At 38.9% G+C, this 14,534-nt stretch overlaps 1 protein-coding gene across 2 annotated transcripts in view; it reads right to left on the bottom strand.

Annotated features, from left to right (window-relative positions):
* The window catches only part of KCNN2 (potassium calcium-activated channel subfamily N member 2), a 76,187-nt gene that overhangs the window by 14,491 nt on the left and 47,162 nt on the right, over positions 1-14,534 (bottom strand). For both annotated transcript variants that reach the window (XM_075488253.1, XM_075488255.1), the window contains one exon: positions 9,728-9,869. In XM_075488253.1, the coding sequence (XP_075344368.1) occupies positions 9,728-9,869 (142 nt within the window). The remainder of the gene's footprint in view (positions 1-9,727; positions 9,870-14,534) is intronic.

Here is a 14,534-nt window from a genome sequence, read left to right as displayed (position 1 = left end):
TATCTGCAAACAACTTTAGGACATTCTTCATCTCTTTAATTCTAAACATGCTGCTCCTGTTCAGGACAAAGAACGATGCCTTAAGTTCAAATGCTCATGCAGGTAAGCAACAGTTAATGAAAGCCCTCCTTTGGTACTCCCTTTGATGCCTACAATCCAAAGTAAGTTGCCCTGATAGAAGTAAGCGTATGTGGGTATTTGACTCACATATATACTTAGGTACTTGTTAAACGCTAGTAGGTTAATTATTTTCTCAGTTACACAAGCCTAAATGATGACTGATGTTCCTTAGAAAAATGAATGGAAGAATGGACTAAGTTGAGGGAAAAAATAAAATGTCAACAGGCATTGGCTTTTTAACATCAAGCCCATGTTATCTGAAAACAGCAGGAGAAGAAAGGTGAAATTAAGTGTATTTTCAATTATACTTTAAAATTAACCACTGAACAAAATGCTTAAACACACCTTTCAGAACAAAATAACTATTACCTGGTGTTAACTTTCACTTCACCCTTAGGCGTCATAAACTGCAACTTTCCTTATCTGTCCACACAGCCTCTTCTCTTGGCACTTAGTTCTGAATTATTGCAAGCTTCATCTGCTTTAACAAAGCAAATTATTTCTTTCTTAGCTGTATCAGGAATTGCTACAACGATTATTTTCTTTGCCTGTCATTTTTACCATGTTACTCTGCTCTGTGTCCGTCTAATCCCTTCTCTACAGCATCACATATAGAACATTCTCCCTCAGTTGCAATATTTTATGACTCCAAGCTCTTCCATCTCATCAGTATGGAAGCAATAGATTTGAGCTCTAATAAGCTCTTTCATACAAAATCCTTTGCATCATCTCTTGACTTAGGAAAAGCTCTCTGGAAACACATACAAATCTAATACGTAGTTTTCTTTCAAATTCCTCCCCTTCCTTTTTAGGATATTACTTACTACAAAACCTAGCAAAACCAGGGAAGGTACTTAAGATTCTGGCATGCCAAGATCACTTGTTTTGATCCTACATAATGCCTCATTGTTCCCCACTCTCTTTGCTATATGGAGATGGTAAACTGTTCAGGAATTTGGAGAATATATTTCTACTGTCTTTATACAATATTGGTATCAATAGGATCAGGTGTTAGAGTCTTGAAGTGCTACAGGAATATAAATAACAATAAATAAAGATGCTAGGTCTGTATTAACCAATTATACTGTACACATCGTAATACTAGACCTGACTTTGCCTTTTTTCTCCTTCAGATCCTGCTGTGGTTTACCGACATTATGTATCAGTATACTTAGCATACACTATACCAGCTGAGATGCCTTTAGCAGTCTAATCACAATCCTCTGTCCTTCCCTTCACTGATGCAGCCCACCCTGAGCTGTCTGCTGTTACCATCAGAACCACCAGACCAAAGCTGACTAACTTAAAGTTACCACAGAGAATTTTACATTATGGTAAACCACAGCAGACATAGCCATGGCAGCCGGAGGGAAAAAGCTGGTGTTGCCCAAAGTATTCAATGAGGGTGAGGCTATGAAGTTTGGATCAAGACCATGCCTCTCCTACCGCTCGCAAGTGCTAAGACTGAGGGTTCACACTGGTGCAATACACAGTGACTGCAAAACTGCAGGGTTCAGGCTTCAGTGAAGTCCAGCATTTACATCTAACATTCTGGTAAGGGCCGAGTTTTAGTGATAACCAAAGAGAGGTGCTTGCAACTCTTCAACTAAAGGGTTATCTAAGGCAAAGAATGGTTAGCACTGGCTGATAAGCTGCACTGAAAACAGCATTTGGTCAGCAGAGAAACCCTGTAGTCCTCTAAGCAAATGCCTCTGGCATTTCCACTTGGTTCTTTCTTTGGTAAGGTTCAAAAATACCTTTATAAGACAACAGTGAATTGAGCCATTTCTGCAACTGCCTGGAGGTCATACATATGCCTGGAGGGTGCTACTGGTGAGAAAGAAAGCAACACTGTGTATCAATGTCTCAGCTGAAAGTCTCCAGGCAGCTTTGGTTACTGGACTGGAAGTGAAGTGCAGTCTTTAGTGCTGTAGTTGTCACAAAAATGTCCTGCTATACTTGCCTGTAGCTGAAAGAAGGCAGTTGCCACATTTCTTGCTCATTTCTTGGGATCTTGGGATCCACTGAGGGAGAGAGAAGGTCCGCTTTGCAGACATATGGTTCTGGTGGGAAATCTAGCTCTGCACCAGAAAAGGCACAACATTCCTCCTGCTGCTCTGCATAAAATGAAAATCCTGTAAGAATTTAAACAGGTACTCTGTGCATTTGGCTCTCTAGAAGTTGGACTTACAGGACCACCAGGGAAGGGGGGGGAGGGCAAAATCTTGCTTGAAGTAAAAAAAAACCTCTCCAAAACAAGCAATGCAAAAGCTGAGAGAGGAATCCATCCACATGACAGACAGAGGCTGTGTTGTATAAATGTCACTTTGCATTTGTCATTGTTTACTGGGAGAGATGTGTAACCTTGCAACACTGAAACAAAATAGGATGAATAATAGGACAACAACTATGCCATCTCAGCCAAAAAGGTGACCTAAAATAGTTTTGCATTATTTATATTTTCATATATTCAATATTTGCCTGGCTACTATTGTCTTCAGTGGAGTTTGTCTGCACCACAGGTAGAATTTTATTGCAACGTTTAAAATTCTAATCTATACAACAGCAGATGAGCAGATTCCTTTACTTCTTATTAGTCCGTAAGGTTTTTAGCAAGGTTGCAAAAATGAAAATTATGAAGAGCATTAGATGTCATATACAAATATGAAATCGATTAAATACTCTCAGACACAGTAATGGATAGGGGTAGTGGGTGTGAAATAAACTCCTTTTCTTGAGTAATGCAAGCTGGGTACTGGGAAAGGCTTCTGAGACAGCACAGAACACGATGATTTATAAAATGAACACAATCTCTCTTCTATAGTGGAACGTACAAATGGTAGTAGTGTTAACTCAGAGAAGCCCAAGAATTGAATGCATCCTGGTGGCTGGGCTCCTGGGAAACCTTCAATGGTCGTAACAGCTAAAAGCCCCATGGAGATCAAGACAGTTTCTGCGATGTGCAAAAAACCTTTTTGCTGAGCAAGGAGGCGAAATCTGATTTCACTAAAGGAGCAGGCTCAACAGCCTACAATGCTGATGGGAAACATTACTTTAGTAATTCAGGATGACAGCTACTGATGATGTTCTTGTCCAACACCTGTGTTGTAAATACAAAAGTTTCATGAGAATACCTGTAAAAATATATTAAAATTGCTGTATTATATCTGAAGTTATTGCAGATGAAAGCAAACCAAATTACATTTTTTCAAAACAGAGCAGAAGTTTTGCTGTAACAGTCATCAGGTCCAGTCATATCGATGTAAACAAAGATATCATGGGACAAGTGATGTTCATTCCAGCCAGTAACTGACTGCCTTTGAACTTGCTGAAATGCACCTGTAACTCCTCGCTAGGCCCCAAGTGGGTCCCCCATCCTCTGACACTTCAAAAACTTCCCTGCTCTACTGGTACGAACTGAAGACCTTCCAAGGGAGGTTTTTTCCTTAATTTTTCTAATTCTAAAAGAGGGTTACACCTTCCAGGAGATTTTGTTTACTCAAATGGTGGTAGAGCCTCTGCCATCCTCTCATTACAGATTACTGGCCTAACCACCACAGCTTCAGGGATCACCCTCTGGAGCTTCTCAATTCAATTTTGATCATTTATTTTTCTTTACTTCAGTTAGAAATTTCATCCCAACAAGCTATATCCATAAAATAATCCCAAACTATGTTTGTTCCTTACAAAAGTTTCCATTTTGGCAATCTGGTGTGCTGGAACAACAATAGTAGAGGAGCTGAGGAATTTCTGAGCAGCCCAGCTTTTAATAGCTTCAACCCTAATAATTCAAGCATCATTAACTGTCTTCTCCATATGACATTTCTGCTTGACACGCTGTCCAGTTAGGTTGTATGATGTTAGAAGGAATAAATACAATCTGTTCTGAATCCTGACATCACATATTTATTATTGAATTCTCAGAACCAACTGAATTAAATTCTACCATATATCTGAGACATGGACACAAGATGCGACCAATTTGCATGAAAAACTTTTCATATTCTCCTGTACTCTCAGGGAAGTAAAAACTGAGCTGTATTCTAGATTTTTGTAGGCTCCAGTAGGCTTCTCATCTACAAAACTATTCACTGCTTTGCTCTGACCTTTTACTACCAGATACTAGAAATGATAAAAATATTATAGATTCTTGATCAATGTGCAATATGTTCTAGGTAAACCTATAAATAGCAATACAATCTATTATTCTTTTACTGTTACTGCAGAAAACTAAGTTGCTTCTATCAGTTCAACCATACCTATCTACCCACAAAGCAGCCTATTAGTCTTAATCATACTTTTTCAGCTCTTTGAGTGTAATTCAAAATACATTTCTGTGTTTCATAAACAATTATGTGTTTCTGCAACTCATTAAAGAATTAAACAATGCAAATGAAAGTTTTCATAAAAAGTCCCACAAAGTTTTAGGCATTATTATGCAAAATTATTTATGACCTTTTTGTACATTATCAACAGAAAGTTCTATAAAATAATTTTCTTATTTCATTGCTCAAATGTGGCGTTTACCTTCTTTTTCTCTTTTTCAGGAATTATCCCAGAAGATCTGCAGTTAATGTTAACTATGCAGTTAGAATCTACTTTTTTTCTCTTTTTCTTACAATCTATTAACTATTAAATTTCAAAGGTGTTACAATTCAGATTTTGCTACCAAAAAAAATCATATGGTTAAACACTATACTACTCTTGGTGCCACGTTCCTCTTGTAGATCTTTCTCTGTGTTTGTTGGTAAGACCAGGCTAAATCTGAGATAAAACTGTGTGCAGAAACACCACAATTTAACCTTAGATGAAGAGCCCCCTATTCTCAGAAACACCTCATCCTCGTCACTTTTTTCATGATGCATAGGAAAGGAATTGTGATTCTTTTGAACGAATGCAGACTTCCACAAGGACATTAAAAGCTGCAGCATGAGAAGCTTTAAAAGCAGATCTTATTCATTTTTTATTCATTTTTTAAAACTAATAAAAACTAGTATCCCTAAGGCTGGATTGTACACATTGACTGCTTTGCAACTACTCTAAAAAGAATTCTTCATCTACATGAGTGGTGTTCAAATCCTGTAGTTAAAAGATGCTACTTAAAAATTTTCCAAAAGAAACATCTGATCTTGTCGACCTCTATGATATAAATTTAAGAAAACTTTCCTAATTTATTTGGTTCTTTCATAGGCTTAAAGATCTCTTTGGAGTTCACTTCAATAACAGAAGCATTTAAGCTGCACTTTCAGCATCAGGGAGGCAGACACTCTGAAATAAGAGCTATTTTATTTAAAGCAATCTTCATCCAAGCTATAGCCAACCACCCTGTGCATCCTGTGATAGGACAGTTGCAACTCATCCATTTTATTGCAGCAACTTAGGTTTGACCTACTAGTTCTGCATGTCTGCTTCTAACTGTTGGCTCTGCAGGAAGGTTCTGCATCCTTAGCTTTGCATACACAATAAATGCACTAGCTCACCACATAATGCTGGATGTACAAGGAAAAGAGTCCTTCTCAAACCTTGCAACAGATCCTTGTATTTGGAGTCAGAAGAATGGATTGCCATTATTTTATCTTGCGTAGGTACAAAAGCTTACAAAGACCTGTAAAAATGATCCAACTCAGTGTCATTAATTATGCATCTTCCCATATCTTCTCACACTTGCCCCCTCCTTTTACTTCTACCAATTTCTACTTCCCTTCTTTAAATTTTTGCTAACATCATTATACTTCGCATAAAGCAAGGAAAATCTGGCAAACCACTCTAAGGCCCTAACTCCAAAAAGCCATTAAGGAGGTGGAAGGGCTGCCTATATAAGCAGTTCCACTTAGCACCAGCACAAAGTAAGTGCTCCACCTGTAGCTGAGCTCAGCCTGCCCACCACGATCGGAGAGATCTGCTTGGGTGTGCACTGACAACCATGGATGGCATCTTCAGTGGGCAGACGAAACTCTGCCGAGCTGCATGGCATGGTGAAGATGCCACAGGTCTTTCCATCTCCTCTATATCCTGTTCTGATAACAGTGACAGCACTCAGATTTCTATCCATCCATCGTGCTCTTCGAGACCTACCTAATGTATAAAGAGGGAAGAGGAAACATTTGCTATCCAATTTATAGTCCACCTGGCCCATAGTCTACTACTGCTGCCTAGTGAAATCTCACTGGAAAAACACTGATAGGTAACCGAATTGAGCTACCCAGTTCGGTTTCACTTGCCTGTCTCTAAAGCATCTCTGCATTAACCCATGCCACCAACTCTGTATCACGCTGTGTCAGTATTTTCATTAAAGTTTCACATACTGAAGTGCTTTGCAAGATCAAAAAGTATATTGTTCAATATGACTACATATTTTTTCAGTGTTTGCCTTATTTGTTCACAAGCTTCTTTTTATTTTTTAATTTTTCTAACACATTCATCAGACTTCTTTGCTGGCTTACTCATAACAATTCTCAAGGCTTTTTTCCTTTTGGTATAATCTGAATATGTGTAAATATTTTCCTATTTTCCAGCAGTGTGCATCTGCAGAATTTAAAAGATGTCACTTGAACCAGTGCCTCAAGATAGCAGCAGCTGCAGTTTCAATGGCCAGCACACTTTGGTGCCATCAGCAGACTGCATAAAGTCTACTTCCCAGGCTGGAGCACAACACAGGGTTCAGCCTGAGCAGTCCAATTTCCATCACACAGAAAGCAATTCCTGAGGCAGAAGTGGGAGGACAGCCAGGACATCTAGGCTCTTCCTTCATTGGGGTCAAGACACCGAAGGAGCCCTCCATGGGCCACCAGTTTTGCAAAGCCAATATTAACTCTTCAGTGGTCTGTGTAACTACTATTGTATTCATAAGTATTTCTATTTATTCTCCCTTCCACCCTTTTTAACAGGGACCTTATCCAAAAGCAAAAACTCAGTGGTATTTGGTATTGATCACACTAATCCAACAACATATTTGCTACTTCAGATGCTAGGGAATTACATTTTCCCTCTTAAAATCACATACGCGGTTTGATTTTATTTGTTACATTCAATTAACAATTATCCTGGTGTATCTTTTAATTAGACCATCAACCACTCCTATTGAAATAAAAATCAGTAAGTCTGTTCTTTTAGGATTTATCTTTTCCACAACAAACATTAATTAATTACTGTACAAGTTTGAGAAGAGTAGCTGGTTTTAAAGAGTTATATTCAAGACCTATAAGCTTTTTGGTATTGCAGGTTAGGTTGGAAGATAGTTCATTATGACGTTCACTGTTTCATACTTCATATCTTTCAGGCCCTTTATAAAAAAAAAACCAAAGAGTAATTTCAACATCTGACTTTCTCCCATTGCTCCATAATTTTTTTCTTTCCATCTTTTTTCAAAGATGATGTTTGCCAAAGTCGTATTGTGGATGTCCTTAAAAATGTAATTAGGGGTCAGGCTTTAGTATTGTTTTACCTATCATCACACACTAGCTACCTGGCTCGTTTTTTGGTTAAGAATGCTTTCTGTCTCTGGAGGTATTTATCCCAAACTCATTACCATGAGATTGTGATTGGAGCCTTCGTGCTTCCAAAGCAGCTGCAGAATTTTTAATCATAAAAAAAATCAAAGACACAAAGGTGAGTATCATCCATACATTTTACAAGTCTAATTTTCAATGGAATCTTGTTTCAGTTGTGAAAAAGAAATGCCATGTGTGCAAACGGTATGTATTAGTCAGTACTTCAGTTTTTCACCAAAGCAACGGAAGCAACTGCCACAAATAATTTTACATCTGAATCCAAATGGTGCTGTCACAAGCAAAATGACAAATATACCTTATAATTTCAGCTTCTGCGTGGTTCATTCACACGCGTATAGAATAACATTTGCAATAATCTGGAGTCTGTTTTTCTGATTTTATTTTTACTGTGTTTTTGTTATAATAAAATCATAAGCCTACCCACAGCTATTCAAAATAACAGTCCAGATGCTTCTATCATTTGCACTAGTATAAATGCAATAACAATGTGAAACCCATAGATTATTAGTATTAATACCACTATTCTCATTGCACTTCTGCAGGGCTTTGAAGGTCCTAGATTTCTGTTACTGTAAGTTTTTTTCATAACAACATGCCAAAAAGTGCTGAACAATTTGAGTGAAAAAAAAGATCCGATACTTGCATCTTCAAGAATTTGCTTTGTATTTCTAAACAGTGCCCCGGAAGAAGGAAAACTTTATAACAGAGTTCTGTTCCCATTCTGCACATCCCCGTGGCGATATATACTGCTTGTCCTCCTTTTTTCCTAATGAACTTATGACCACATTTTATTCTCTCTGGCATCAAAATCCAGCTCAGAAAGAGAAGCAAAGGCAAATACCCCAGAAGATGGCAGATTTGAGCTTAGCCAACAGCCTTTAACAGTCATTCCTCTGCTTTCAGCGTGTACCTTCCAACTACATTGCAAACTCTGTATTTAAGGACATATGCATTTGTCACCATCGGCAAAATGTACTGGAAGTCTTTCTCAATAAAGGTCAATGACCTGAAACCTGTCAGATGTTTAAAAAAGCATGTGGAAAAGATTGATAAACATTACAAAAACGCATTGATCTCTTTTACTCTTTGGACGCAAAATACACTCTTATAAATGGAAATTTTACCAAAACACCTATTCAAAAAGGGCAACTATTTGATAACATTTGTTTTCAGCCATAATCCCAATATACCTGTTTTAACAGAAGGTAGATATTGGAGCTGCATTATTTATGATAAATGGCAAAAATTCAGAAACAAGTATGTATCTTACTGTTATATACAGTATATACAATGCTCATTCTACTCTTCTAATTCACAGGGACATTTACACAGGAGTTGATACAAATAAAAGCGGCAGAGTCCAGAGCTTTTTTACTTCTAATTTACTGTAGATATGTGTAAATTTCCCAGGTGTTAGAATATATTGCCTTACTCCCTGCCTAACTTTGACCAAATGGTGCAATACAGAAAAATTAAAACCAGATATTAAGTACAGTTAATAAATATATACTGAATATGTGTAGACTAACAATTGCTGCATTGTATCAATGATAACAAAAACTCTTTACAGTGAAAATTGCACTACATAAATCCACTTAAAGCAATGGAACTCTATGGATAGTATGTTATTAGACTTATAAGAAACAATCTAAAAAACTATGCTCAAGCAAAATGCTTTAGGAGATTAGCCACCGTCATGTTTCTTTGTTTGTGAGTAACTTAATTTTAAGAAACAAAAGTCAGAACTGTAGATTCATTATTAATACTGGTCCAAAGATACACATGTCCAAATATAATTGAGACGTTATGATACCTTAACATTTAATGAAAGACTCTATTGAGATTTTGAAGCTGTGAATTACGTCAAAGTGGAATTTGTTTCTCTGTATTTCATTATACAGCTGCTAAATTTTGCCTAAAGAAGAAGAAAACCCTCCATTCCATTACCAGGAATGAAAGACCATGGGAATGGTGCGAGTAAGTATATATACTCTACAAGCTCAGAAATAAATGTTTCTTTACGGCTACCACAAATTTTGGGATTAATTGCAGCAAACTTAATCTCATATCCAATGAATACATTCAGAAACACTCACCATGATTCCAGTGAGTAAACAGACTCCTTTCCCACAGTATGTATTAGGTACCATGTCACCATATCCAATGGATAGAAAAGTTATTGAAATCAACCACATTGCTCCAAGGAAGTTGCTAGTAACATCCTGTTGATCATGGTACCTGAAAAGAAAAAGAAAACAGCTTCTTTATAATGAAAACTTCTGCTAAACTTCTGTGTTATCAGAAAGAAATCTCATTAACTGGTCATACAACCATTCTTGCATTCTATAATTATCTCCTTTTTAAAAGCAGCTATAAGGAATTAAATAAATCTCAAATACAATGACATCAGCAGTAAAGAAACAGAAGGTACAACAATAGCACCAGTAGTAGAGATACTCAGGATGCCTTAAAATTCAGTATTCTGTTATTATTATTAAAATCACAGAAACCTCTTGTTTTTTAATAGAATCTCTTAATCAGGGGTACAAGTCCTGCTAATCATCTGCAGCAGTGTAAGACACCAGTTTACTATAGTTGCTGCAGTCTGAGGCAAATATGAAAGTCAGAAAGTCAGAAAAGGGCAAGCAGACAGCAGAGCACATCTCCATCTCCTTGGCCTAAATGTAAGTCTGTGATCAGAAATCTAATCATGAACTATCATGTAAATGCTGACTTAGACAACACTTCCCTCTCCTTCAACATGTTCAAGATCAATAGAAAAGTATGCCATTTTATTTCTTCTCATCAAAAGATGGAATAGAATAGACTATTTCAGTTGGAAGGGACCTACAATGATTATCTAGTCCAACTGCCTGACCAATTCAGGGTTGACCAAAAGTTAAAGCATGGTATGAAGGGCATTGTCCAAATGCCTCTTAAACACTGACAGGCTTGGAGCATCAACCATCTCTCTAGGAAGCTTCTTCCAGCGTTTGACCACTCTCTCGGTTAAAGAAATGCTTCCTAATGTCCAGTCTAAACCTCTCCTGACGCAGCTCTGAACCACTCCCAGGCGTCCTATCACTGGATCCCAGGAAGAAGAGATCAGCACCTCCCTCTCCACTTCCCCTCCTCAGGAAGCTGTAGAGAGCAATGAGGTCACCCCTCAGCCTCCTCTTCTCCAAACTAGATAAACCCCATGTCCTCAGCCGCTCCTCACAGGACGTGCCTTCCAGCCCTTCCACCAGCTTTGTTGCCCTCCTCTAGATGCATTCCAGGACCTCCACATCCTTCTTAAATTGTGGGGCCCAGAACTGCACACAATACTCCAGGTGAGGCCGCACCAACGCTGAATACAGCGGGATAATCCCCTCTTTTGACCGGCTGGCTATGCTGTGTTGGGTGCACCCCAGGATGCGGTTTGCCCTCTTGGCTGCCAGGGCACACTGCTGACTCGTGTTGAGCCTGCTGTCAGCCAGCACCCCCACGTCCCTTGCTGCAGGGCTGCTCTCCAGCCACTCCTCTCCCAATTTATACTTGTGCCAGCATTGCTCAATCCCAGGTGCAGAGTCCAGCATTTGGACTTGTTAAATTTCATGTCATTAATGATTGCCCAATGCTCCAATCTATCTAGACCCCTCTGCAAGGCCTCTTGTCCCATGAGAGAGTCAGCAGCACCTCCCAGTTTGGTGTCATCAGCAAACTTGCTAATGGTGTGTTCAACTCCTGCATCTGTCTCATTGATGAATATATGGAACAGAACTGGCCCCAGAACTGAGCCCTGAGGAACACCACTGGTGACTGGTCACCAGCCAGATGTAGCCCCACCCACTACAACCCTTTGAGCCCTGCCCTTCAGCCAGTTCTTCACCAAGCACACCATGAACTCGCTCATCCCCCAGGTGGACAACTTGTCCAGAAGGATGCTGTGAGGGACAGTATCAAAAGCCTTACTAAAATCCAGAAAAACTACATCCACTGCCTTCCCTTCATCCACTAGGTGGGAAATCTTTACCTTAAATATAGCAAAACCTCCCTTTTGTGTTATCAGCCATTAAGTGTAATTTCCTGATGTGCCATTTGTTGTCTTAGTTTTAATATTGCAGTGGAATATGTTCATTTTCTCTTTCAAAGAAAACAAGTTCAGATGAATAATCTAGTCTTCACATGACATATACACCTCATCAACCGGGAAGCCACAAGGACACATTTTATGGCTAAAACCTGTTGTCACCACCCACTCTATGGGGGATAAATAGCCTAACGTAGGTGGAATTTTGCTCCCTGGACAGAGTAGCTCTGCAACAGAGACTGGCTGTGGCAGCCACTGCAGCCTCAAGGTTGCAATAACCCCTGCAGCTGCTGTGAAGCCTCAGGTTAGCTATCTATGCTGTTGGATCCTCAAGGGTATTATTTTAACCATTTCCGAAACCCATGTCTCACAGTGGGTCACAGAGGGCCATTAGGGAATTAGTTCACAAATACATAAGCAACCTGCTTTCCACAACTGAAATAATTGCTTCAGTTCTTCCTTTCTGGACCGCAGTCTCCATGACAGAGCAGGAATGCAGAGTGAGCACAAAGACGCTCTCAGCAAATTCCCTATTCTCTCACTTGCAAGATACTCACTATAAATATCTGCAAAATGCCTTCTTCAAAGTCCCACCTATGCCCTGATGGTTACAACAACCTAAAAAGTCTTTGACTGCCAGAGACTACAGCAATCATTCCAAACAAGTCTGTTCCACATTTCGCCTGTACTGTTCTCTCTCCTGGTGTCAGTATTGTCTTTCTCACATCCTTTATACAAGCTTTCAAAGGTTTTTTGTTCTGCACCTAGAACAATGCAGTAACAGCCCACATTTGGAGCTCCTAAGGGTGACAGTGACACAAATAATGATAACCACAACAGCAACAAGAGTAGTAAGAAAAACAACAGCAAACTTAATTTAACTCATGACCACAGAGCTCTGCACAATAAAAAAGAGATCTGACATTGGGTTTTTTCCAGTCTGCACTAAATGTTATGGATTTTAGTCTCCACTTAACAAACTTAGCAAATAATGGCTGTGAAATATATGGATGCAGGGAGAGAGACATATTCATCCCATCAAGGAGGCAAGAAGAAAGCCTATGTATCATGCAAGTCCCTACAGATTATCATGCAAGTGATATGACCCATAGGCTTTGGATGAGCCTCACAGAAGGGTGCTACAGCCACAACACATATTCTAAGGCTAGCAGGTCAGTTAAATACCAATAAATGCTTACGTAAATATTTATAATACATTTCTTTAATGCCCCTCTTTGGGTTTTAAACCTGGCCATTTCTGTACTTCTGACAGAAAACAGTTTTCCTGTGAAGATGAAAATGCAATGATTTTATTTATTTATTTATTTATTTTTTCTTTGATTTTTTCTATGTTTTGTCCAAATAGTTACATCCTTACAAAATTTCAGCCCTACATGGTGATAATTATAGAAATCTTGATATGACTGAAAACAGAAGATTCAATTCCAACTCCATAAGTTCCTGAAATAAACACCAGTTTCACATAAAAGAATGCCAAAACCTCTCTCTTAAGCCTTGAACAATACAGGGAAAAGATAATGGAGTTTATCCTCCTTCACCCATGCCATAAAACACAGAAGCCAATCTACACATAGATCATTTAACAAAGGTGACACAGGGTTAAATTTTAAAAAGCACAACAGTAGTTTTTCAAGTTTCATTGGAGACATGGATCTTAATTAGTAAGGTCCCCTAGATGAAATATTCATTAAAGCCATCTGCATCCATATTTAGTAGCACACTTCAAGGACCTGTTCAAATGTTTTTATCTTGTTAGCTCAGTGCTCTTGTATCTCTCTCAGTGCTCTGAATATTTCACCTGGTTGTGATTTTAAGGTTATAGTTCAGAAACCAAATGATGCACACTTAATTTAAAAATCATCATCAATACTTATGACGTCACTGTGACTAAGAAACAAAGGATACTTTGTACCCTCTCTAAGGGCTCAACTGCTGAAGCATGGCAAGCATGCAAATTACAACCTAATTTCATCTTTCAACAAAACCAAAAAACTCTTTTTCTCTCACAACTGTACAGGGCAGGTTGAAGGAGTGAATTCTCAGAGTAAAAATCTGTAAGTAAAATAGAGGCAATCTAAAAGGGAGTGTGGGTGTGTGGGTGTGTCACTGTCCTGATAATCCCATAATTTCTATGCCAGATTTATAGGAAGGTGGATTGTTTTTTGTCTTGTTTTTTTGCAACCTCACTCATGATTTTTGAATCTCTGTAATTATTAATTCTGGTAGATGGCTACATCCTTCTGATTTTCATAAGATTCAAGTTGTGCCAGCATACACTTTCAAGTGCTCTGCTATGTCATTAGGCACCACCATCACTTGGGATTCAAACCTGAATGAGCAAAGCTAGAGGAGCCTTTGGCTACCCTGCATCCACCATCAGGTAGCAAATTATTACATCTATATCAAAACAGGAAAAGCATTTTCTTAAAAAAGTAGGAATTGCAACATCTTATTTGTACAGCCATGGGAATGGCTGAAAATGAGCATTGGAGGCATTTAAATCGGCCTAGCCTGTCCCTGAGCAGCAGCCATGCCCCGGCCCACTGCCCCCAGTTTATCTGCTGAGCATGACGTCATATGGTATGGAATAGCCCTTTGGCCAGTTTGGGCCAGCTGTCCTCGCTGTGCCCACTTCCAGTTTCTTGTGCACCTCCAGCCTTCTCGTTGGCAGGCCAGTATGAGAAGCTGAAAAGTCTGTGACTGCTTAGCAACTACTAAAACATCAGTGTGTTACCAACATTATTCTCATCTTAAATCCAAAACACAGCACTATAGCAGCTACTAGGAAGAAAGTTAACTCCATCCCAGCG

The sequence above is a fragment of the Mycteria americana genome, chromosome Z, assembly GCF_035582795.1.
Source record: "Mycteria americana isolate JAX WOST 10 ecotype Jacksonville Zoo and Gardens chromosome Z, USCA_MyAme_1.0, whole genome shotgun sequence".
NCBI classification, from domain to species: domain Eukaryota; kingdom Metazoa; phylum Chordata; class Aves; order Ciconiiformes; family Ciconiidae; genus Mycteria; species Mycteria americana.
Note: the sequence above shows the minus strand (reverse complement) of the source record. Positions and strands in the feature narration are given on the sequence as shown.